The 23,441-nt window shown below is 41.4% G+C and overlaps 1 protein-coding gene across 4 annotated transcripts in view; it reads right to left on the minus strand.

Annotated features, from left to right (window-relative positions):
- Gpd2 (glycerol-3-phosphate dehydrogenase 2) overlaps positions 1-23,441 on the minus strand; it is a 133,730-nt gene that overhangs the window by 24,688 nt on the left and 85,601 nt on the right. For all 4 annotated transcript variants that reach the window (XM_029470737.2, XM_021155445.3, XM_021155443.3 and 1 more), the window contains exons 7-9: positions 6,073-6,237; positions 4,869-5,013; positions 674-867 (exon numbers count right to left, since the gene is read on the minus strand). In XM_029470737.2, the coding sequence (XP_029326597.1) occupies positions 674-867; positions 4,869-5,013; positions 6,073-6,237 (504 nt within the window). The remainder of the gene's footprint in view (positions 1-673; positions 868-4,868; positions 5,014-6,072; positions 6,238-23,441) is intronic.

Below are 23,441 nucleotides of genomic sequence, written 5' to 3' on the forward strand. Positions count from 1 at the left end.
ACCAGCACCATGTCTGCCTTCATGCTTCCCACCATGATAAAGGACTGAACCTGTGAACCTGTAAGCCGGCCCCAATTAAATGTTGTCCTTGTAAGAGTTGCCTTGGTCATGGTATTTCTTCACAGCAATAAAACTAAGACAAAACTATTGGCTAAACAAACCTTTAAAAGTATAGATTCTATAGTATTTTTGTCAGACCAACAGAAAGACAACAACACGGGCTAATATATCTGTAGTGCAGGCTTGTTATTCCAGCACTTGGTAAACTGAGGGAGATGACACACATCTATAATCCCAGCATTCCAGTGGCAAAGGCAGGAAGATCATAAATTCAAGGTCACCATAAACTGCATAGAGTTCAAGGACATCCTGGAATACATACAGCCCTGTCTTCCCTCTGTCCCATCCACTCACCCACCCAAAAGAGAAAAAGTATAGTTGTCGGGAGAGGGTATTAGCTAGGAGAGAGAACACTTCCTGGTATTTGCAAGGATCTAGGTTTGCCACAGCAGAATGGGACATGGGCAGGGATGCGGGGAGGAAAAGGCTGAGGGTTATAGTATACAAGGTGTGGTTATGTTTTGGGCTGGAGGCAAGAAAGGCCCAGCAAGTTGCTGAAAAAGTCTGGTAAATACCAAAGAAGGAAGACATGTCTCAGGAATATTTATGTTACCTTCAACATCAGAACTCAGGTAGTTCCGCACTTCATTCAAGATGAAGTTAATGTCTTCCTCTGAAGGAATAGGGTGGTGCGTGACGTCCGTTGGCGTATCAGTGGTGCCAGCAATTGTCATCTTCTCCCAAGGCAAGAAGAAAATCACTCTGCCATCACTGGTTGCAGGATCAAGAAGTCCCATGTTCTCAGGGCTAGGGTGGAAAGAAACAATTCTATTTTGTTTGGCGCTCGTGCCCAAATAAGCAAAACAAGAAAAACATGAACTTTTATTTCATTACTCCATTCTAATCCATAGATATTCCTAAAATTAAAAAAAAAAAGTTAAGAAAAGATAAGGAGCTGAGCAAATGAGATAATATTATCTTGTAATCTTCCCCATGCAACAATCTATGGTTAATTGTCTCTTAGTTGTTTTGGTTTTTATAACTCTGGACCATTCACATTAGATAATGTCAGTGGAATAAATGCCTATAATTTCTTTTATTATGACCAATTAACAATAACTCTTCAACCTTTCTTGGAATCTATGAGAAGTATTTTCCTGGGACATTTGACATTTTGTAGAAAACCTGAGAAGTGATGAGAAAGCGAAGCCAAACTTTCTTGAAACTAAAATCACCAACTCCTTCCTTCTGTGATGCGTAAATGAACCTGTGTTACTTTGTCACAAATGAGATTCCTTACTTTATTTCAAAGTGACAGGCACGTCAGAAAGTGCATTGAGAAGAAAACAGCTCTTCATGTGGTTTCTAGGTTTGCTAAATAACAATGTCATTGGATGGGCCAAATGGAGAGGACTAGGTTAGCAATGAGAAACTTTCAAACAAAACAGTATGCACGGGAAAAGTATCCGATATTTTTTGGTCTCTAAAAAGCATTAAATTTACTTGCCATTAGACCTCAAATTCCTAGTCAATCTCAAGTCTTATAAACTTTGAGAGTAGGAGAGGGGGCTGCAAGTTGACACAGCCTTAGATTAAGTCATCAGTCACTTTAGGTTGGACACTAACACATTTAAATTCCAAGCTTCGGTTTGATAAATGGCTTTTTGTTGAAACAAAACATTTGAGAAACTTCTGAGAAATATCATGTTGACTTCATTTATATACAACCACCTCATGGTCCAGAAAACTCATGACAGGTTTTAAATAATACAGATGATAAAATTAAGCATAAGATTCTAATATTTAGTGACCTAGGAAGGAAGTATTGTTAGAAACTACTGAGACCCTCAGAAACTTCCACTGCAATAAAAGCCATTTAAAGGGTGAAGGTGACAGTTACCAGCCAACATGTACCTGGAACCTGTAGAGAATCAGCTGCCTAAGTAAAGACATATGTGTCAAGCATAAAATTAACAAGCACAGAGGGAAGACAGAGCTACTAACAAATGGTATAAAATTTTAAGAATCCACTTGGAAGTATCTTTCATCAGTTCTAAATTACCTAATTCATAGTCTCCCTCGAGGAAAAGTTTGTTTTCTTATGAAGGATTAGTTCTGCAAGGTCACCCTAAAGAGTCAGCTCTGGTGACAGTCAGTACGATGGGAGAGGTGCACGGCTCTTTTCAATCTGTATGATTCATTTGGCATCAGCAGGGGAAGCTGGCTAATTTATGTGTGTGACTAGGATTAAAGGTAGTGAACATTTTTCTCATGCAGACCATTGCTTTCCTGAGGAACCCTTAGTTAAACTGAAATCAATTTATTGTTAGCCACTTAGCAATCAGTGTTAGAGCTAACAGTATGTACACACATTACCGGAAAAAAATTGACCTCTTGTCAGTAGTAAAAAAGCAGGCTAGAAGGAAGAAGTGATTACATTCATGCACAGCAGTCAGTGGGAGGCTGGTGCTGCTGTTGGAAGAAACCACAAACCTGAGGCAAATTCCAGATTGGGTTTTTAAGAGTAGATTTACAAAAATCATTTTTGTTGGGTTTTTCTGAGGTTAAAATAATTCTTCTGGGGCTGGAGAGATGGCTCAGTGGTTTGGAGCACTGACGGCTCTTCCAAAGAAGCAGAGTGCTATTCCAAGCACCTCTGTTGGGTGACTCACAATGACCTGTGGCTCCACCTCCAGGAGTGCCAGTTCCCCCTATCCTCTTTGGGCACCTGCAGTCATGTGTACATACCTATGTGCAGACATACGCACATAACTGAAAATAATAATAGTTAAATTACTGGGGCTGGGGAGATGGCTCGTGGTTAACAAGCAGTGGCTGTTCTTCAAGGGAACCCAGGTTTGATCCCTACATAGTATCCTACATAGTTTGGACCTACATAGTGTCCGGCATCCACTAACTCCAGCCTTCTTTTGGACTCCACGGGCTGCAGACATGCCTGTGGCACAGAGACATACATGCAAGTGAAATACCAATACACGTAGGATGAAAATAAATAAATCTCAAAAAAAAAAAAAAATACTAACTACCCCTGCTTCTCTCAAACACACACCTAAAAGCTGTTACCATAACTTATAATGATCATTCCATACCTGGACTGTTAGTTAGGATTATACCAAACATTACTAATCCATAAACACACTTCTGCAAATGATGCAACAAGAAAGAGGGCACACAATTTTCACTCTATGTACTAGCCTAAGCTCAAAATATCAATAGCTAGGAAAATCACCCTATTTCTATGCAAGTCAGACATAAGGATACAGCAGTTAACAAAACAGATAAAGCTGAGTGTGATGACTGACGGCTATAATCTGAATTATTAAGAAGTTGAGTCAAGAGAATAGGCAGGAATTTGATGACAATATGGATGGGACCCTGTCTCAAAACAGATCACTGCCAAACTTTATAAAGTCATGTACTAAGGCGATATAGAATCCAAGCAAGGATGTTCTGAGTAGGACTCCAATTGCTCAGTAAAGAATGCCAACAACAGACAAATGGGATTTCATGAAACTGAAAACTGTACAAAAAGGAGAGATGTCAAGTGAAGAATGTCTGCAGAATGAAAGAAAGTTCTTGCTAGATATATGTAGGAGGAAGTATAAACAAACAAACCAGGGGCCGGTGTCTGCTGCCAAGCCCTGTGACCTGAGTTCAAATACCTGGACCCACAGAGAAGGAAAAGAACTGACTCACAGAAATTGTTCTGTGATCCCCCCCCCAAACATGCTGTGGCAGGCATCCTTGTGCACACACGTCCATAAGCACACCTGTATATGTGCATATCCATGCACGAACATATCTATGCATAGACACCCACTCACACGCATGCACGTGCACACACTAGAGCACAAATAAAAAGATTTGTGCTCGAGTGTGCTCTTTAAATCAAATAAATCAATCAAGCTAACCAATAAGTAGATTAGGTCAATGAAACAAAGTTTTCAAAATAGCCAATGAATGTATGAAAAAGTATTCACTCTCACTAACCATCATTCAGAATGGCAGTTATTGAGAGAGCAAGTAACGATAAATGCTGGGAGGATGTGGAGCACAGGGAGCGCCTTTCCACTACTTGGAGCAGTATAAACTAGTCCAGCCACTACAGAAATCAGCATGGAGGTTCTGAGGGGTGGGAGGAGCTCAAACAGAAACCCTAGCTATGCCTCACCTGGGAATGTACCAAAGGATGCGACGCCAACATGTGACAGACACCATTGCATCGATGTCACTGCCACATTGCTCTCAACAGTTAAACTACAAAACAAACCCAGGGGTCTCAACGACAGGGGAATGGGTACAGCAAAAGTGGTGTATGCACACAATGGAATTTCTTTCGTCATGAAGAAGTCATGTTGTTTACGGAAAGAAGGCTGTGACTGGAAGGAATCATATCACCCCAGTTACCCCAGTCGAGAGGACGACAAATGATGTATTTTCTCTCAATTGTGTTTCCTAGATTTTGTTTTATATAGATCTCTAAAATCATGTAAGCATATCATGTATGTATATATGACATGGAAGAAAAAGCCAAAGGGGACTAGTGGGATGGGAAGGAGAAAAAAGAGAAAGCCAGGGGACATGGGAGGGATGTGCTCCTGGACAAAGAAGCTTATGAGGAAGTGTCCATAGGACAAGATGTATGCACAATGAAAAAAATTTAAGTAAGCCACAAATTTAAATAAAACACTTTTAAAAAAAGGATGTCATAGAAGATATTCAGTATGTAATTAATCTCCTGGGAGCCAGTTTCTTGGGTAATGGGTGTCGAGACAGGGTGCTGTTACCTGTAGTATCCGGGCATCACAATGTGGACCCCAGCACTGGGCTGGCAGATGGGAACAACGTTTTTATCATCCATTTTGCGCACCGAGTCTGTGAAAGGGCCGGCAGCATTGATAACACATTTGGCTCTCACATCAAATTCCTGCCCTGTGAAGAAAGCAGCATTGATTACATACTTGGTTTGTTCTGCGCTCACAAGAGCTGATTATTAGTTCATCTGTTAACTTAACCTATGGTGAAGTCTATATAGTGCGTACCACACTAAGTGTCAGGAACAGCCAGAGTTCGTGAAGAGCCAAAGGAAAGGCTCCCTTCTCAGAAAATTTACCCAAACCCCTTTTTCATTGTGATTCTCAGTCTATTTACAAAGTGCTGTGAACAGGAGGCTGAGGTTATCCTCCACTGGGGATGAGAACTCTCACCTAATGTTCAAAGAGCCCTGGGGTCAAGAAGGTAGGGAGGGAAGGAGGGGAAGAGGGAGGGGATGAAAGAAAAGGGCTGGCTAGCTTAGAGAGCTAAGATACTTGACATCAAGCCTGAAAACCTGAGTTTGATCCTGAGAGTCTACAGGGTAGAAGGAGAGAATTGACTCGCCGTTGTCCTTTGACTTCCAAATTCAAGCTATGGCGTGCAGGTGTGAGTGCATGCACGCACACACGCAAACGCATACACTAATTACATTTTTGTCAGCTAGAAAAAAGCATACCCAAATGTTTAGCCGCATTACGGTGGGAAAATATCTCGCCAGCGTTGCTTTTGTTCAGGAAACCGTGCAGTTTTGCAAGTGCCTACCTAGCCATAGGGCTGTGCCAAGCCTGGAAATCTTAGTGAGTTATAAGTGATTGACTCAAAAGCTCTGCCTGTGTCACCTAAGTGATGCTCGGAGACTTGGCACATTGATTTAATTTTATTAATCACATGTTTCGGTGAGGGGAATGAAAGGCCTTCACAGCTGTGAGAGTTCTGTGGGCATTTACTATTATGCTTATCATTAGTGTTACTATTTAACACAAAGGGGAAAAATTGGCAAGTCCCACAAGGGAACATTTTCATGTTAAGCCAGGCATTGTTGACAGTAAGGAATATAATTAAGATGACTGAAGTCTGCCTTTCACTGAAAGAAGGGTGACAGACAAATCCTCATTTGGTCATTATACAAGCATGGCAAAATGCTAGGAAATGCCTCCCTGGTGGACCCCGGCATACCTGTGAGCACATCCTTGCACCGCGCACCGCTCACTCGCTCTTTGCCGGTTTCGGGGTCTGTCTTCTTGAGCAAGCTCACTACCTCCATGTAATTGGCCGTGGCAGCCCCGTACCTGGCAGCGGTGAGGGCGATGGCGAGGTTCATCCGTGCATCGTTGTGCTGTCCTGAAGCAGAGAGAAGCATGAAGGGAGGGACAGGAGTCACCTCGAGCCATGGACGGGTGGTACAGAAGTGTGTCACAACAAATATGTCACATCTGTCCCTGTCACCTGGGATCTGTGTGATGGCTGGGCAGCTCTACAGGGTACCATCGGGAAATATGTGGTCATCCTCGGGCGACACTTACCTGCTTCTTCAGCTAGTGTGTTTTGTGTAAGAGAAAAATGATGGGATTGTTGCTTTCCTGCAGAGCTGACATCAATTATCCCAAAGTTTTAAACTTATTTCTCAAAGAAGTCATTATTCTCTTTATGTGGGAACATATGTATATGTCAGACTTTTTCTAATACAGACAAAAACCATAAACATGGAAGCGAGGCAATTCAAAACCTTGGAATATCTGACACCCCAACTGGTGTTGATGAACAATTTTTTATGAGTGCATGCCTATCTTGTATTCCAAACCAAGACTTTCACTTTCATTTTCCAGAATCTCAGAATTCCATAAAAGGATTTCTTATGGTTGGAATTTTGATCAGGGCTCCTTAAAATGTAACATTTTTTTAATAGCACATAAAAGGTAAGAAATTAAGCAGGGCAAAATTTAATTACAGAACAATCCCTACCTGTGTTGTTAGAGATTTATTGCTGAAAAATCCTAGTTAAAGAAAACTAGGGGGGAGGAGAAGGGGGAAGAGATGATTAATCACTTTAAAATACTGGCATCACTGGAGACTTTTCCTATTTATTATTGCCAGCGCAGTTAACGCTGACCAGGGAGAATTACTCTACATTGCAGGTCCGGGTTCTCTGTGCCCTGAATAATTAATTATCCAGGGCTAGATGTATTGAAGCAGAGTTCAAATTCCCACACATCGGGATCAGTTCTATCAAGATACTACTGATACAGGGATGAAACTAATGGATATTGTTGTTGATTGATGCCTCCAGCATACCAAACTCGTAGTATAAATGGTTTATGTAAAGTTTCTTCCTTGTGATTCAGTCTGGGAGCCCTGAACAAGTCAGATGTTCCAGGGAAAAGGGCAAAGTTATAAAGAGAGAATCGATGACTGGAGACCCTGCGGCCCCTCCCCACAAACAGCTTATTCGAAAACTGCCTGAAGAATGCCAGGCTGGAAGCCACTCCCCTCCTAAGTCTACGAACTCACTCTAAGGGGAGGGTGACTACTAAAGTCCGATGGGCAAAATGTTTATTGTTCTTTATCCAGAGCGGCGCCATTTACTTCCCTTAAAATACTGTATCAGGAAAAAAATCAAGAATACAAAATACAAGAAGGGAGCACAGATTCAACACAGCGTGACCCTAAAGTGGCTTAAAACAGCCAACTCCAATTAGCCAACTTTCACCAGTGGAGGAAGTTCTTTAAAACCAGAACACACAGCACAAGGCTAGATGAATACACAAAGCCCAAGAAATGAAATGGACCGACACTCTAGAGTTGCTGTCTCTCTGGGGTAAAGAGATGACAAGAGTGCTGGTCATGTGACCTACACCTTTAACCCCCAGCACTCAGCAGGCAGTAGAGGCAGGTAGATCTCTGGGACTTTTGAGGACAGCCTGGTCTACCCAGTGAGTTCCAGAACAGCCAGAGCTACATAGAGACTGTCTAAATAAATAGACAGACAGACAGACCAACCTAAGGAGTACCCCACATGTGGTTCCTGCTCTGTGGAGAAGCACACACTCATAGCTCCCAAAAGCTGAAAAGCAAAGCATTTAACTCCTCTCTGAGCCCAGCGGTTCCTGTCTCCTTTCAGAAATACTCTGCCCAGGCATCTCCTTCACAACTTTCCTCTCTGCATTCCGAGCAAAGCCCCACCTTGATTCACTTCAGCTTGCCCTCTGCCCTGGGACACGGGTGCCCGCGGAGAGCACTGCTTGAGGTGTGATACATTTTCATTTTTTCATCTAAATGGCCCCATTCTGTTTCTTGACATTTCGAAAGTATCTCTGTGTCTTGTAATTTTATTTCTAGATAAAAAAGGACTTTTTGACAACGCTGCCAGTCATGAGTCCAGGATAGGATGGCCTCAAAGGCCCATCCAATTGTCCTGCTCACTCCAACCCATTTCCTCAGAACCACGCAGCAGCTCTGTTTCACTCATCAGCATTACCTGGGGTAAGACACACAAGGGTCCAGGCAGCAAGTGCACAAGTCTGTCTCCTGCTCTGTTATCATTTGCACTTGAAATCTTACATATGTGCACACACTAAGCTGACAACCACAGCACAGAATCACAGAAGTGGGGGGACTGTCCAAACACAGAGTGTAAGATGTGTCCACCAAAAAGAACACAGTTGCTGGGGTAGAGATTGTATCTTAACTTCTAATGGCCTTGACCAAGAAGAGTGAGAAGTTTTCTAACAGAAACATCTGAGTGTGTGCATTTTGGAATGTACCATCTAAGACAGGCCTTATACAAACACTCTACAAATACTATTCTCTAAGTCTGGCATCTAAGTTAAAGAACAAATACGAGGAGAGGGAGGGAGAAGGGAATCAGAGGGGGAAGGAAGGAAAATTATTCAATGTATAAAGAATACGAAGAATAGACAAATAAGAAGAAGCAAAAAAGGTCATTAAGGAGCTGGTTAAAGTTAGTTAAGCTGTGAGGATGCCCTGCAGCTCTTTAGCGCAGGACACCTTTAAATGGTCTTTGCCTAACTTCTCTCTACTAGTAGTCCAGAAAGTCTAACTTTTAAGAACAACAATTTATTAAAATAACACCAGCCATGATTTCATCACCAAACAGCCAGTTTGCAACTGAGAGAATTTCCTCCCGTCCTCTATGCCCTGACCTGAGTCTGACACAATCATTTTGATGAGCAGAGGGGATCGGATGCCTGCCAGAAAGAATATCTTCTCCCAAAGCTTTAGCCCCATTTCCAACAAAATCCTCGCAGAATGCTTCATTGTCTCAGGCTCCTGGTGTCACCGTGACCTGTAGCAGCTTCCCCTTTCCAGTTGGGCTAATCTACAAAAGTCAAGCTAATTTGATGTAGCCATTACATTTAAAACTTCCCATTCTGAGGAGGAAGAGTGCAGTAAACTGAGCAAAATAGGTATGTGTACGTGAGAGTGTGGAGATTCTTAACTTCTGCTTCAAGTACGTGTGACGAGCACGGCGGAAAAGCAAAAGTGGAAATGAGAACCGCTTCTCAGGGACTTCTGGCAGCACACAATTTCCAAAATCACACTTTCTGAAAGTGCATGCGAGGTAGGGCAGGACTGGTTAGGTCAGGAACCACGGAGGGAATGATGCAGAGCGAGCAAGATACAAGAGGCACCCACCGCAGTGATGCTGGGGTTGAGAGCACTGTGCTGCAACTTTTCAGGGTCTCACTCACCTGGGTGGAGGAATGTGGATAAGGCAATGCATGCATGCGTGCGTACGTGCATAGTGTTCTTTACAGAGAAACTGACTACTTCTGAAATTACTCAGCTCGTGTGTGTGTGTGTGTGTGTGTGTGTGTGTGTGTGTGTGAGAGAGAGAGAGAGAGAGAGAGAGAGAGAGAGAGAGAGAGAGAGAGAGAGAGAACACTGTCCTTTACAGAAAGCATGAGTACTTCTGAAATTACCCAGCTCCTGTGATGTACCTGTGCCTCTCCAGGTATTGCTTCCCATACTTTGTATGTCTGTACAGTATAAAACAGACAAGCCAGGCATCAATACACATTCCTTTAATCCCTGTACATAGGAGAGAGAGGCAGGTGAACCTCTATGCTGACAGCAAGGTCTATATAAAGAGTTCCAGGCCAGCCAAAGCAACATAATGGGTGTCTCTCTCTCCTCTCTCTCTCTCTCTCCCCCTACCCCACCAGGTGCCTTCAGCAAGGAAATTAGCAAAACAAACAAACCTACAAACAACAACAACAACAACAAAAACCAGAAATCATCCTTTCCCCCTGGACTAGAAATTTCATTTATATTTCACTTGCATCTGTGTAATCCACTACAAATATCGTCTCTCTCTTATCCCATTCCTGTAGCCTTTGTCCTAAGTCTTCAGTGCCCCCTTCTCTCTCTGCTCCTCCTCTCTGCCAATGCTGTGAGGACACCCTCGGGTGAGCAGAGCAAGGGGAAGATGCAAGTGTTCCCATCATCACAGCCCAGGCTGTACCTGCTGGCTATCACTCAGTCAGCACCTACCTCACAAACAGGACATCCAGAGAGTCGTCCAGCCTACCCCAGACAAATGCCAATGCATGAACAATAAGCCTTAAGCAATTAAAGCAACTAAGGAAGGGCCAGGGAGGCAGCTCAGTGGCTAAGAGCGTGTCCTCTGGGTTCAGGTCCCAGAATCCATATGGAAGCTCATGACCATGTGTACCTCCGGTGCCAGGGGACCTTATTCCCTCTTTTGGCCTCCACAGACAGTGCAACCATGATATACAGGCATGCAGACAAACCCTGAAATATATAAAATAAGTAACTCTTTCTTCTAAAAAGCAATTAAGGAAGACTGCTTATGACGGTCCATAACTGCTAACTTATAGTGATAGTCAAAGCTTAAACAGAAGCACAAAATGCCAGAAATACAGATCTAGTATCTCAAATATGTTAGGTAGTGCCCACAAAATGACTTTTCTTTTACAGAGACTGTAAAGTACTCATCTATATTTTATACAAGCTACCAAGAATTGAGTTTTGTTTTGTTTGTTTGTTTTTTAAAAAAATCATTCTGGGTTGATGTACATTTTTCCAGAAAAAAAAAGTCTTCTAATATAGAATATAGTCTTCTAATGTAGAGAAAATCAAAGGCATAATATTCTAAGTTGATGAATTGGAGTAATTTGCTGTCACTTATCCATACTACAGTTCTCAAGAAGGGACACCTGTTAGCACCGAACATGTAATCATTTTTATTATTTAATACAAAGGTACAATTAAATGCAGGCACAGGATGTGACCCGCATCACAATTCCGCCTGGCCTTTCTCTTCCCAGTATCTTTTTCATTATCCTAGGCCTTTTGTTCCTCCGTGTTTCTTTTGTCTAGCCCTAAGTTCTGGAACAAGCTATTTACAATCTGAATAATTAGCAATCAGGGTGGATCTGTGGTCTTTGGCCTCCTGTAAAGGAAACACTGTCAGATGCCTCAACATGACACACTGTAACAAGTGAAGTTTCTATACCCCCAGGACTTTCCCTCTCTTGAAAAAAGTTTTAAAAGAATCTAATGAGGAATGAGTTTTCTACTTCTCAGACACTTAGGAGTCTAACTAGAGTAACAAAAATGAAGCTTCATTTAAAATGCAAACAACAGAATGCTTTGGGTATTCATTAGCTATTTTCGTACAAAATGTTCTATACATTAGTTTACAATGAACACTCCCTGTGCCTGCCTACTCGAGGACAATGCATTCCCTCTAGCACAAGCCAAGAGTCGCTTTTTGTCTTTCTTCCTTCTTTCCTCTTACTACTCCTTAGAAGACCCAAAGTGAAAAGGCCCATGTGACAAAAATTAATTGAAGTCGGGGGAGTCAAAAGACAAGAGACTGTTAAATAAACTGTCCCAGTTAGGGTTTTACTGCTGTGAACAGACACCATGACCAAGGCAACTCTTATAAGGACAGCATCTAATTGGGGCTGGCTTACAGGTTTGGAGGTACAGTCCATTATCACCAAGGCAGGAACCTTGTTCAGGCAGGCAAGGTGTAGGCATAACTGAGCATTCTACATCTTCATCTGAAGGCTGCTAACAGAATACTAACTTCCAAGCAACTAGGATGAGGGTCTTAAGCCCATACCCACGATGACACACCTACTACAACAAAGCCACATCTCCTAATAGTGCCATTCCCTGGGCCAAGCATATACAAACAATATCATAAACTGTACAGGTGTGAGTCCTAACAGCGCAGATTTGCTCTTCGTGATTTGCAAAATGAACTAAACTCATTGATAAGTCCTCTTGGAAGGCCTACTTCTGATGGAGAAGATCTACCTTCGTTGAGCAAGTCTGTAGGCAACACAGAATTGTGACCCCCCCCCCCCCAAATTTAGCTGAATAATTTTTAAATTCATTCCTTTGGTGCATATTGATTAAACAGCTACTACCTCTGTGCTGTATACCAAAGTATCATTGGTGGAAACATCGGGCTACGGGAGTAAAGTTCACATATTAGTGACAGTCACATGCTCCCAATGTCCTCATGTCCTATAGCACTCTCCCTTTCCCCTGAAGTTTTCTAAAATGCCACCAAGCCTAATGCTCTAGATGTATCAGCTCTTTTCTCCTACGTTTGGAGAAGATTTGCAAAGCTTCTTTCTCAGAGAATGTGTGTTTGGTGTCAAGGCTGGTCTCCACAGACCAAGTCCTGAACTCACTGCATCTGACGGTCTCTTCTCTCGGCTACACAAGCAGAGATGAGGCAAGAGAGAAAGGCAGGAGAAAGAGAAAGTAGTCCTTCAGTCCACAGTCAAGTTGAAGACCCAAGACAAAGAAGACTCAAGTGTACCAGCACAATTAAGGACTTCCTTCCTTTCTGAGTGTAAGCATAGGAGTCTCACCAGAATCTCCATTCACAGTAAAAGGTGTGCCCTAAGCTCCTTGTGCAACACTTGTGGGTTCCTGATTTTACCTTCTTGGCTTATAAACTCACGGAAGGCATGATTAGAGCCACCGCTATCATCTAATTTATCAGAAGAGAGAAATGGGGGCAGGAGAGATGACTCAGTGGGTAAAGTACTTGCTGTGTAGCCATGAGGTCCAGATTCCCAGCACCTGTGTAAAATACTTAGTGGTCTTAGTATCTTAGTACCAGTGTATGCGGCGGGGGGGGGGGGGGGGGTGGCAGTAGGTGTGTGTGGGGGGGGGGTTCATGGAACTAACTAGCTCAACTAGAACTCTTTGTTCAAGTGAGGGACCCTACTTCATACATAAGTTAGAGAGAGATGGAGGAAGACACCCAAAGTCACCAGCACCTGCTGACATATATTCCCACACACATGTACACATGACACACACATGAGAGAAAGAGAGAGGAGAGGGAAGAGCTTCTTAATAGTCCTTTCAGATGTACATCAACAGCCAGTGCTACACAGTGAAACGCAGTCTCAAAAAAGTTATGGTTATTGTCAAAATGGGTTTTTTTTTTAAACATAGTGAATATTTTCCAATTCTAAATGTTTCAGCAGGTTGAAGCGTTTGCCGCCAAGCCTGATGACCTGAGTTCAATCCCTGGGACCCACGTGATGGAGAATAGCAGTTTACTGGTCATCAGTCTGGCAAACGTTCTCTCCCTCAAACGTGTGGTGACAACCTGTTTTTAAATCCCTGAATTTCACTTCCCTATGAGTTTGCTTTCCTTTCACTAGGACTGACAAGCAGACTTTTTTTCTTTATAAATAGGAAGTCAAAAGAATGGATTTGGAAAATGAATGGACCTTGGAAAACGATACTGACACAACATTATATTGCTCCTAAACTTATCAAATCTCTATCCAGGGCTCTTCATTTTCTCTTAATGAACCAAAAACAGGAAATTTTGCTGTTTTTTACAGAGGAAACCAACACTAGCTATAAACGTAATAACCTAGGCAAAATGCGGTAAAGCCAAATTACAGTCCCTTAAACAGCAAGCAGTAGCCTGGTCCTTGCTGTGGTTTCCTGGCTGGCTTCCTAATGTCTACCTATTTCTCCGTCTCGAGGGTCCTTTCACACAAAAGAAGGGTCAGCCTCTAGTCTTGCTTGCTCCCCAGCCACAGTCCTTCCTCTCTCCAGTGCTAGAGACTTAAAATATAAAAATTTTTTAAAGACAGTGTAAGGATGGTGACAGCACTATCCCGTTTCTAACTGCAACAGCAGCAGAGAGGCCAGCAGCTTAGGCAGTCACCTGCTAACTTGCAGCAGTGGAGAGATGGACAGGGTTATTTCAAGTCATTTTTGTTTCATTATTTTCAAGCTAGACCTTTTTTGCCTTCCCAATATTTCTGTTGTCACTAAAGAATCTTCCTAAGAAAAATCTCTTCCCTGCCAGGCAGTGGTGGCACATGCCTTTCATCCCAGCACTCAAAATCAGAGGACAGCCTGGTCTACAGAATGAGTTCCAGGACAGCCAAGGCTATACAGAGAAACCTTGTCTCAAAGAAAAGAAAAGAAAAGAAAAGAAAGAAAAGAAAAGAAAAGAAAAGAAAAGAAAAGAAAAGAAAAGAAAAGAAAAGAAAAGAGAGGGGACGGGAGGGGGAGGGGAGGGGAGGGGGAGGGGAGGGGAAGGGGAAGGGGAAGGGGAAGGGGAAGGGGAAGGGGAAGGGGAAGGGAAAGGGGAAGGGGAAGGGGAAGGGGAAGGGGAAAGGGAAAGGGAAAGGGAAAGGGAAAGGGAAAGGGAAAGGGAAAGGGAAAGGGAAAGGGAAAGGGAAAGGGAAAGGGAAAGGGAAAGGGAAAGGGAAAGGGAAAGGGAAAGGGAAAGAAAAGAAAAGAAAAGAAAAGAAAAGAAAAGAAAAGAAAAGAAAAGAAAAGACAAGAAAAGACAAGAGAAAAGAAAATCTCTTTCCCTTGCCAAGTATAGTGGGTCAAAGCTGCAATCCCAGCATTTCAGACACTGATGCAGGAAAATGAGAAATCCAAAGCCAGTCTGGGCTACAAAGTGACAAGAGTCAGGAACAAGAAGAGGGGCTAGTGCTGGCACATACACCTTTAACCCCCGCACTCAGGTGGCAGAGACAGGTAGGTCCCTGTGAGTTTAAAGCCAGCCTGGTTCTAAGACAGCCAGGGCTACACAGAGAGACTCTATATCAAAAATTCCAAAAGGAGGGAGAGGAAGAAGAGGAGGAAGGGGGAAGAGGGGAAAGCTAGAGAGGGAACGAAATATTTATTTTTCTTCTCTGCACATCACTAAACTGAGCACACGCCGCACTGTGCCTTGACTGCTTAGCACCGCACACCTACCACAGGGCAGGCCGAGAAGATTTTCCTGGCATCTCCCAGACCTACCAATTTGTTTAAGTTTTTACTTTTGGATTTAACATAAACCAACTACAAAATTAACAACTTTATGTACTAAGCCACCTTTCCCCACAGGCCAGGCCAACATCACGGAGCCCCTTCACTGACACAGGCCCATCCTCTCTATTTGTCTGAGTCCATTTTAACAGGTTTAACAAAGTGCAGGAGCGGCCAGCCCCAGGGATGACTGACTCGGAGTGGAGTGTGACCTCCATAACAAACACACCGAATCCCTCACTGAGGACCAGCCGGGGAATTCAAACGGCAAGAAGCCTTCTGAGAACCTTTATCTGTTTTGTCCCAGAGATGGTTTCTTATCAGATTCTTCTCTCTAATCACAAAAGATCCCGCCCCTTATCAAGCTGTTATCAAATCGTTATGACCAACGCCAGTGTTCAGATTATCTGAAAACCTGTTTACCAGGAGCTGACATCCGCCAGGGAGAGGGGACATGAAAATTGGCCACCCCTGGTCGGGACCCTACCCACAACCAGGCTCGGACCCTTCCTTAGACTATTTCTTAGTTGAATCTGTAAGTTACTGCCTAGAACAATTTCTCTGACCATCTACTGAAGCCTCTGAAATGGCCAAATTCAAAATACAGGGAAAAATTTTAAGTATGAAACTACTGCAGTCAAGAAACTTTGCCTTGTATTAAATTGATCTTATCTCTTGTTGTACATAATGTTCAAATGGAAAACATTGTGCCTCCACCTCCCAAATGCTAGGATGATAGAAGTTTGCCACCAACCAGCTTAATGGGGTGCTAGGATGAACCCAGGCCTTTGTGTGGGTCAGGAAGGGAAAACCAAAAGCAAAAACAAAAACAAAAACTAAGCTATACCCCATACTCTATCTGAATTTTTACTGACAATATCCAATCTTATATTGATTAGTATCATGGGCTTGTTCTCTGAACTTTCTATTTGTACAGCACAAGACTTTGTGAGATGTTCAGTTTCTCAGAAGAATGAATGGGGGGAGACTCTGTGCCCTGCACTACCTTGAGAGCTTATCTCTGGCAAGGGCCATGATGCCTGCCAGGCAAGCAGAGAGGTGCTGAGGTTCTGTTTCTTGTTTGTTTGGTTTAGTAAAAGTTATCAATTTACAAAGACTGAGTTGTCCTAATTCCAAGCAGCTTACCACAGCCTGGTCACCAATAGTCATTCATACTCAAGCAAAACCAGCAAAGTGAAAATATTGTAAAATTCAGCTTAACTTCATCGCCTGCTGAGAACAGAATATCTGAATTGTCTTTCAGACAAAAAAAAAAAAACAATATGGTGTTTATGTATGACATAGTTAACAAGGAAAGGGTATCAATATTGCAACTTTATATACCTAATAATGTGCCACACACCATAGCCATGTATTAATATAAACATGTAGTACAAAACTTCCCCCTTTGGGATAGCAGGAGGAAGGAAATAGCTACGTATATAATCAATATCTCCCCTGGATGGAAGAAAGGCATTTCCAATATTCTACAGCTTGGAATTTACACTCAATAATTATGTGAGGTTACAAATGAAATAATTCAATAAATAAGCTGTTGATTTGTTTCAGAGAAAATTATTACATAAATTACAATAAAACAATAGCATAAATAGCTCTTGCTAAGAATGGTGGCACTAGCCTACATCCCTAGTTCCTGGAAGCTGAGAAGGCAGAAACTAGTGGAGGGATATCTAGCAGAACCTTGTCTCAAGAAGAAAAATCGGGCGGGGGGGGGGGGGGGAACACATAACAAAACTACTCCAAATAGCTCTGTCAAAAAACTAACGAAAAGGGTTTCAGGGAACGTCAAAAATGTCCCCTTTATCTATGAAGTAGTCATGTGCATGTAATAAGACTGTAAGATTGTGTAAGAATATTAAAAAATTACTCTAAAGCTAGCATCTTACACTTCTAGACACTACAATTTTTAAAAAGTTACAAATTTAGATATTATAGAAATTTAGATAATATAGAAAAACATATTCATTACTTGCACTCTCAACTCTTAAATACAAAGGTGGGACATACAGCCATTACCAATGTTTTCACTTTCAATTTATAATGAAAAAAGTAAAAGAAATCAAATTCTGTTTCTGTGTGTAGGGCTTTTTGCCCAAGGTTGCTCTAGGCTATTGTGAAAGCATCTTATTAGTTCCTAGGACAGTCAAGATGCCCTTGCCCTGCTGTCTGTCATTCTTGGTAGCCTTCAACCTCAGGCCAGGCCTCATGCAGTTCCACAGTCAACCTTCACCAAAACTGGTGGTTTATAAGGAGCCCCCACATGCCTAAAGCTATCGTATGCCCACACACCGTTGTCTGCCTTCAGACCACTGCGGTCTAGTGTTCCTACAGATACAGTACACCCTAAACAAATATACATCTCCCTCCATCTATTTCCTCCACATTCCCATGGATGCCTTCCATTCTCCAGTGGACTGGAATTCTATATGGATGCCCACTATATTCCTATGGACTAGATGCCTGTCCAAGCTCATTTGCCTAGAGTCTGAACATCCTGCCTAGTCTTTCTCCTGAGTCTGGTTTCTCAACAATTACAAGGATTATCTGGTGTGCCTTACAATCATTCAAATCTACATCACGGGCAAGGACTCAGAACACAGAGGGACATTAAACCTATCTGATGAGTCAATACTCTAAAAAATACTCTGGAAAGCTCTGTCTTCAAATTTTATGCACATTTTCAGAACCCTTGTTTATGGAACTAGAAAGATGGTTTCATAGTCAAGAGAGCTGGGCTCTTTCAGAGGATCCAAGTTTGGTTCTCAGTACCCACATCAGATGGCTCAAAACTACCTGGAAGGCCATGGAACTCCAGTGAACCTGATGTCTTCTTCTGCTTCTGTAAACACGCAACACACACACACACACACACACACACACACCAGGCATACAATCAGACACATACATACATATAAATAAAGATGAAATTGAAGTTTAGAAAAGGAGGAGTGGAGCCTTGTTAGCTACATTGCTAAGACTTAGTGCTACCCCAAATGGCTGCATACGTAGATTCTATGAATTTCTTATCACCTATAGGCAATATAAAAAGAGTGCCTTATCTAATTTTTCTCAGCAACATATCTCAATTTACAGATTTAAAGTTGATTTACTTTATGAATTCTTAATTCATCTGGTCATAAATAAAATTTATATGTCAAAATGTTGAATTCTAATTAAAAACCTAAGTCTAAAAATCAAGACTTAAGCAGACGACACTAGACTATTCACCTTAAAGAGCGAGCAAAATTATAATATATTACACCATTAAAAATGCAACGTAAAATACAGCATATTACTCTTCGACTTAACACGCGTCTCCAAACTTCTGAGGAGCACTGCACAAAGATGCCTTTGTAAAACACTCTCGACAGCGCTTTGATGTGACCGTATGTTCATTAAAAGGAAGTATTACTACTTACATACATAAGGTACATAATGAATTCAGTATGTGTCTAGAGTTGGCTAATGCCATTAAAGCACAAGCCAAAAGCACAGACTATAAATCAAAATGCAATTTGTCAAAGTTACATCTTAATATGATACAGGTTAAAAATAAATAAATTTTATTTCACCGGAAACTACCAGTGTCACTATCCGGGATTGGTGAAGAGAGCTGAGCCCAAACTGCGACCAGGTTGCAACTGACATGCCTTTGTTCTATCTATAGCTTTGGCTATTCCTCCCTTCTTCCACCTGGATAAGTACAAAATTAGCATGCACCGGGCATTCTTCACTCTCCAGGGGGGGTTATATCACTAATACAGCTCTAAAGACTACTATTCTTTCCAAAATGCTGACATAAACCAGTTGGGCAATAACAGGTTTTTTTTTTTTTCCTTAAGACTACATTATTGAAGTTTTAAAGATCTAGAATAGTCTTAAAACAAAACTTAGGAACACTTGAAGTTACTTTATTCATACATCCTCATACTGCAGCTTTAACAAGAGAGCAGAAAAGGTAGACTTAAAATTGAAGCAAATGACAAAGACAGCTACCAGTAACATAAGAAAATCCAGAGAGTGGACATGGGGGGGGGGGAGGGGGAAAGGGGGGAAGGGGGGGAGGGGGGTGGGTGGCGGGTGGCGGGTTGTGAAGGGAAGCAACGAAGTGTACCCCATTCTCTTCAGTTCTCTTTCGAATCTAGGGCTCCTTCAGAGCAGCACTAATCTCTTCGAAGACATTCATCTCCCAAACCTGTTTGCTATATCTCTGCCAAACAATGTTTTCACTCACAGGATCCCCATGGCCAATACAATTCAAATGGAATATATGTGTCTCCATGATCCAGGCCCTCTGTGTTACTCTCTGCTTTGCATCTTCTGAGGTTCCACATGGCTGTCTCCTAGATGGCCTGAACTTCACACCACTGGTCAACATGTTCCGTTCCACACCCTTCCCAACTACCTTGACTTGGTGTGGTCAACTACCTTGATCATACTTTCTGAAAATTTGGCAAACTATTGCACACTTAAGGAACTTTTCTAGACCTACCACACCTAGTGTGGCATATCTAGGTGCTGCTGTATTTAGCTCATACACTTTTTTTTATGGCTTCTCTTTGTCTTTAGAGACTATGAAGCACTTTCTAATGTGGCTCACCATCTATTATACTATCCAGGTGATAGAGATGTGATATGCAACTACTAAATAGAAATAATATAACTAAATATATTAAAACTAAGTAAAATTGAGAGCTAGGAGCATCACACAGTTTCTAGATCACTTGCCTAGCTTTGAATTTTATTCCAGTACCACCAAAATTAAACAAAATTGATAGTCATGTAAAAAAAAAAGAATTTATCATTTCTAGGGGAAAAAAAAAGAACTGCACAGAATTACAAGCTAATATTCTAAATCTAAATAGTGGTCCCAGTATTCACAAACCAATAAAATCAATCCAATATTGAAGAACAGAGCACAGAATTAAACAAAAGAAATCTTTAGAAGGTATTAATAATGGCTATACTAACTGTATAGAAATTCTTCCAGATATTTATAGACTGAATCTGGTTATTTTTGGTATGTGATTTTTTTTTCTTTTGCAAGGTCTTTATAAATGTATAAAGAAAGGAAATATAGTATTGATACTTGCTGTGGAATTCACGTAGATGTATCAATGATAAGATATAAAGAAGACCAGAGAAAAACATGGATTCATAACCGCATGTCAATATTCAATCAACTTCCCAGAAATCCTATGAGTTCAGTGACAGTCCCATGCAGTTGAGTTTCTCTGTTTCTGTCTCTAAACTTCTCATACACTTCTGAAAGGCAGAGATAGCAAGGGATGATAGTGCCAGAGTCCTTAATAGACAAAAGGGTGACGCGCTGAGGCACAGGCTGGTCATTAGCCCAAAAACATGAGACTGAAAGTCAAATGCTGTTCCGAAGGCAGTCAACATTTCTCTAGAGCTCACCCAGTGCATGCTATACTGCAGGAGGAAAACACACTCCACTTTGCATGACTTCCCTTTATCAGATGAACTAATGTTTAACACAGAGAACAGCACAGTCACACAAAGTACTCTTTGGGTTACTGAGTTTCCTAGAAGATGCCCGTTCTACTCTGGACAGAAAGAAACCTGAAAGCAATGTGAGAGAGGTTCCACCCTCGTGTGCAGGAGAGGCCCACTTCTCACCTCATACTCCCTCATAGCCCTTCCTTTAATCCTTGAACTCTCCCTTCTACAGAAGGCTAAGTATCAGTTTGAAAGTATGGGGCAACAGGGTCCAGAGGCTTTTCTGATTCTCTTCCTGATGCAAAGCACTGCAGCTTTATGAAACACGAGTTATTTCTAACATCTGACTCAGTGAGTTCCTAGACAGTGTATGAGTCCCTTACCAAACACAGGTCAGACACCAATAGCAGTCACTTCTTTCCCAAGCCTTTTCTTTACCACTCAATGGATTTATTTTTTGTTGTTGCTGTTGGTAGTACCCAGAATTTCCAGGTTGATCTCGTGTAGTTTGTGGGAGGTACTGTTCAGGGAAAATCCTAAATGAGTGAATAATCTCAAGTAGGGTCTACTAGAATCACAAGCCCACCCCATACCCCATGTCCCAAAAATTTAGGTTTAGTGTTTGTAAAAATAATGAACATGCCAGAATTCAAAGAGCATTACCATATGCACACAGTCTCAAATCTATGGCAGAGAATGAACATATTGAGAGGGCCTTCCTCAAAGAGGGCAATGGAACAGTTGAGAATGAGAAAGGTCCGCTCACAGATGACCCCTGGGGAAGCCTCAACTACAACCTGGGTATGGCTACATGCTAATGGAACTGAGAACTATAGTGACAAAGGGGAAAAAGATAAATTTAAATTAGAATGTATGGGATGAATTAATTCTGTTCACATTTGGGTGGGGTAGGAAGCAAACAGGGCCAAGGTTAAATTAAAAGCAAATGCAGCAAATTAAAATAATTAGACTTTAGTGAGTGAGGTGTTTAATTGCAACTAGGTATTTATATTACTTTAAATATTACTCTAAATTGTATATGTGTTTCATTATGCTTATGCTAATAATGTTTATACTTACCATTTTTTTTTTTTAAGAGACAGGGTTTCTCTGTGTAGCCCTGGCTGTCCTGGAACTCACTCTGTAGACCAGGCCAGTCTTGAATTCACAGAGATCCTGCCTCTGCCTCACAAATGCTGAGATTAAAGGAGTGAGCCACCACTGCCTGGCTATACTTAGCTTTTGCAAAAAAAAAAAAAAAAAAAAAAGTGATGTCTTCTGCTAGTTTAAAATTTGACGTAATTGAGAAGAAATTCACTTTTTTCTTTTTATATTTAAAGATCATAATGATGTAAATTTTAAACAAAGGTATGATAAGAAAAAATACAGCAGCAAAACGTTTAAAAGAATATTGATCTTGCTTTACATAGAAGACATACATATTTCATATAACTATCATGTCTGTATGTGTACATCCTTGCTTAGTGAACAAGGACGAATTTTTACAAGCAAGTGATATGTCAGTGACCTACAAGTATTTTATTAATGTAGATTACGGTCCGAGTAAGCATTACAGGCAGGGATGAAATTACCTTGAAGTGATAATCATGCCAACCCTAGAGCATATGTTGTGTTATTCATAGCCAGAGACTAGGCGACTTTAATAGTTTACCTTTTAAAAAAAAAAAGTTTTATTCATCATTATTATTATTGTGGGGCAGCGGATGCATGCCACGTTTTGAGCACGTGGGTCAGAGTACAACTCTGTGGTGCCAGTTCTCTCCTCTGCCTTCATTTGCGTTCCAGAGATCCAACTCAGTTGAGCTATCATTGGTGGCAAGAGACGTTACCATTGCTCCCCACACTTTCTGCTACCCTTCCATGGCTTTCTTGTAGAGAGGTAATTAAGACTACAATGTAGTGGGGGGTTTTTCCCCCCTGTTTTGGTTTGGTTTGGCTTTTTGATTTTGGATTTTGCTTTTCTACTTTTTTTTTTATCATTAATTAAACTAATACTCTTACTACTGTTCTTTCTTTGAAGGCCAAATGCATATTGCTAGCCAGGTTTTCTGTTCCTCCAGGACAGCTGCTATTCACCATCTGCAGGACTCCAAAATGGACTGTTCGATCCCTGACCCATTTTCTGCCTTTTCTAAGCATTTCCATGGACAAACTAATGGATTGCCTACAAAGGCTGCTGGTACTAACATTAAGAGTGGTCAGAACCTGAACACCTACCAATCTCACCAATAGGTAAGTAGGCATTAAACTGTACAATGAAGTTAAAAAAAACAGTTCCTAAATGGCCAATCCTCACAGGTTCCTGATGACCAATCATTACAAACTTTTATCTGCTATTCCTGTCTTCAAATTTTAATGTCAAGTCTTTCTGTCTTCCCTTCTTACTAAGTGTGCCCTGAACTGTTATTTCTAAAGGAATATTTCTGAGATGAACACAGCTGGAAATTTACATTAAGTTTCAAAATGCCACGCTCTGAACATGGCCTAAACCTGACCGTGCATTTTCCTCACGGTCTCTAAAACAAAAGAAGAAAGCCCCGGAACCTTAAAATCTTAACCTCATACTACAATTAATTAGCTTCATCTCTAAAATTTTTCAAATGCGCTATTATATGATCCATATGAAAATGAGATTTTTCCAAGAAGTATATAATTTTATGTATTAATATAAGCACAGCCCATCTATTTAAAAGACTATAATTAACATGAGCATTGAGTCTGACTAAGGAGATTGGCAT

This window comes from Mus caroli, unplaced genomic scaffold (genome assembly GCF_978045245.1).
Source record: "Mus caroli unplaced genomic scaffold, Mus_caroli_1 scaffold_2, whole genome shotgun sequence".
In the NCBI taxonomy this organism is placed as follows: Eukaryota; Metazoa; Chordata; class Mammalia; order Rodentia; family Muridae; genus Mus; species Mus caroli.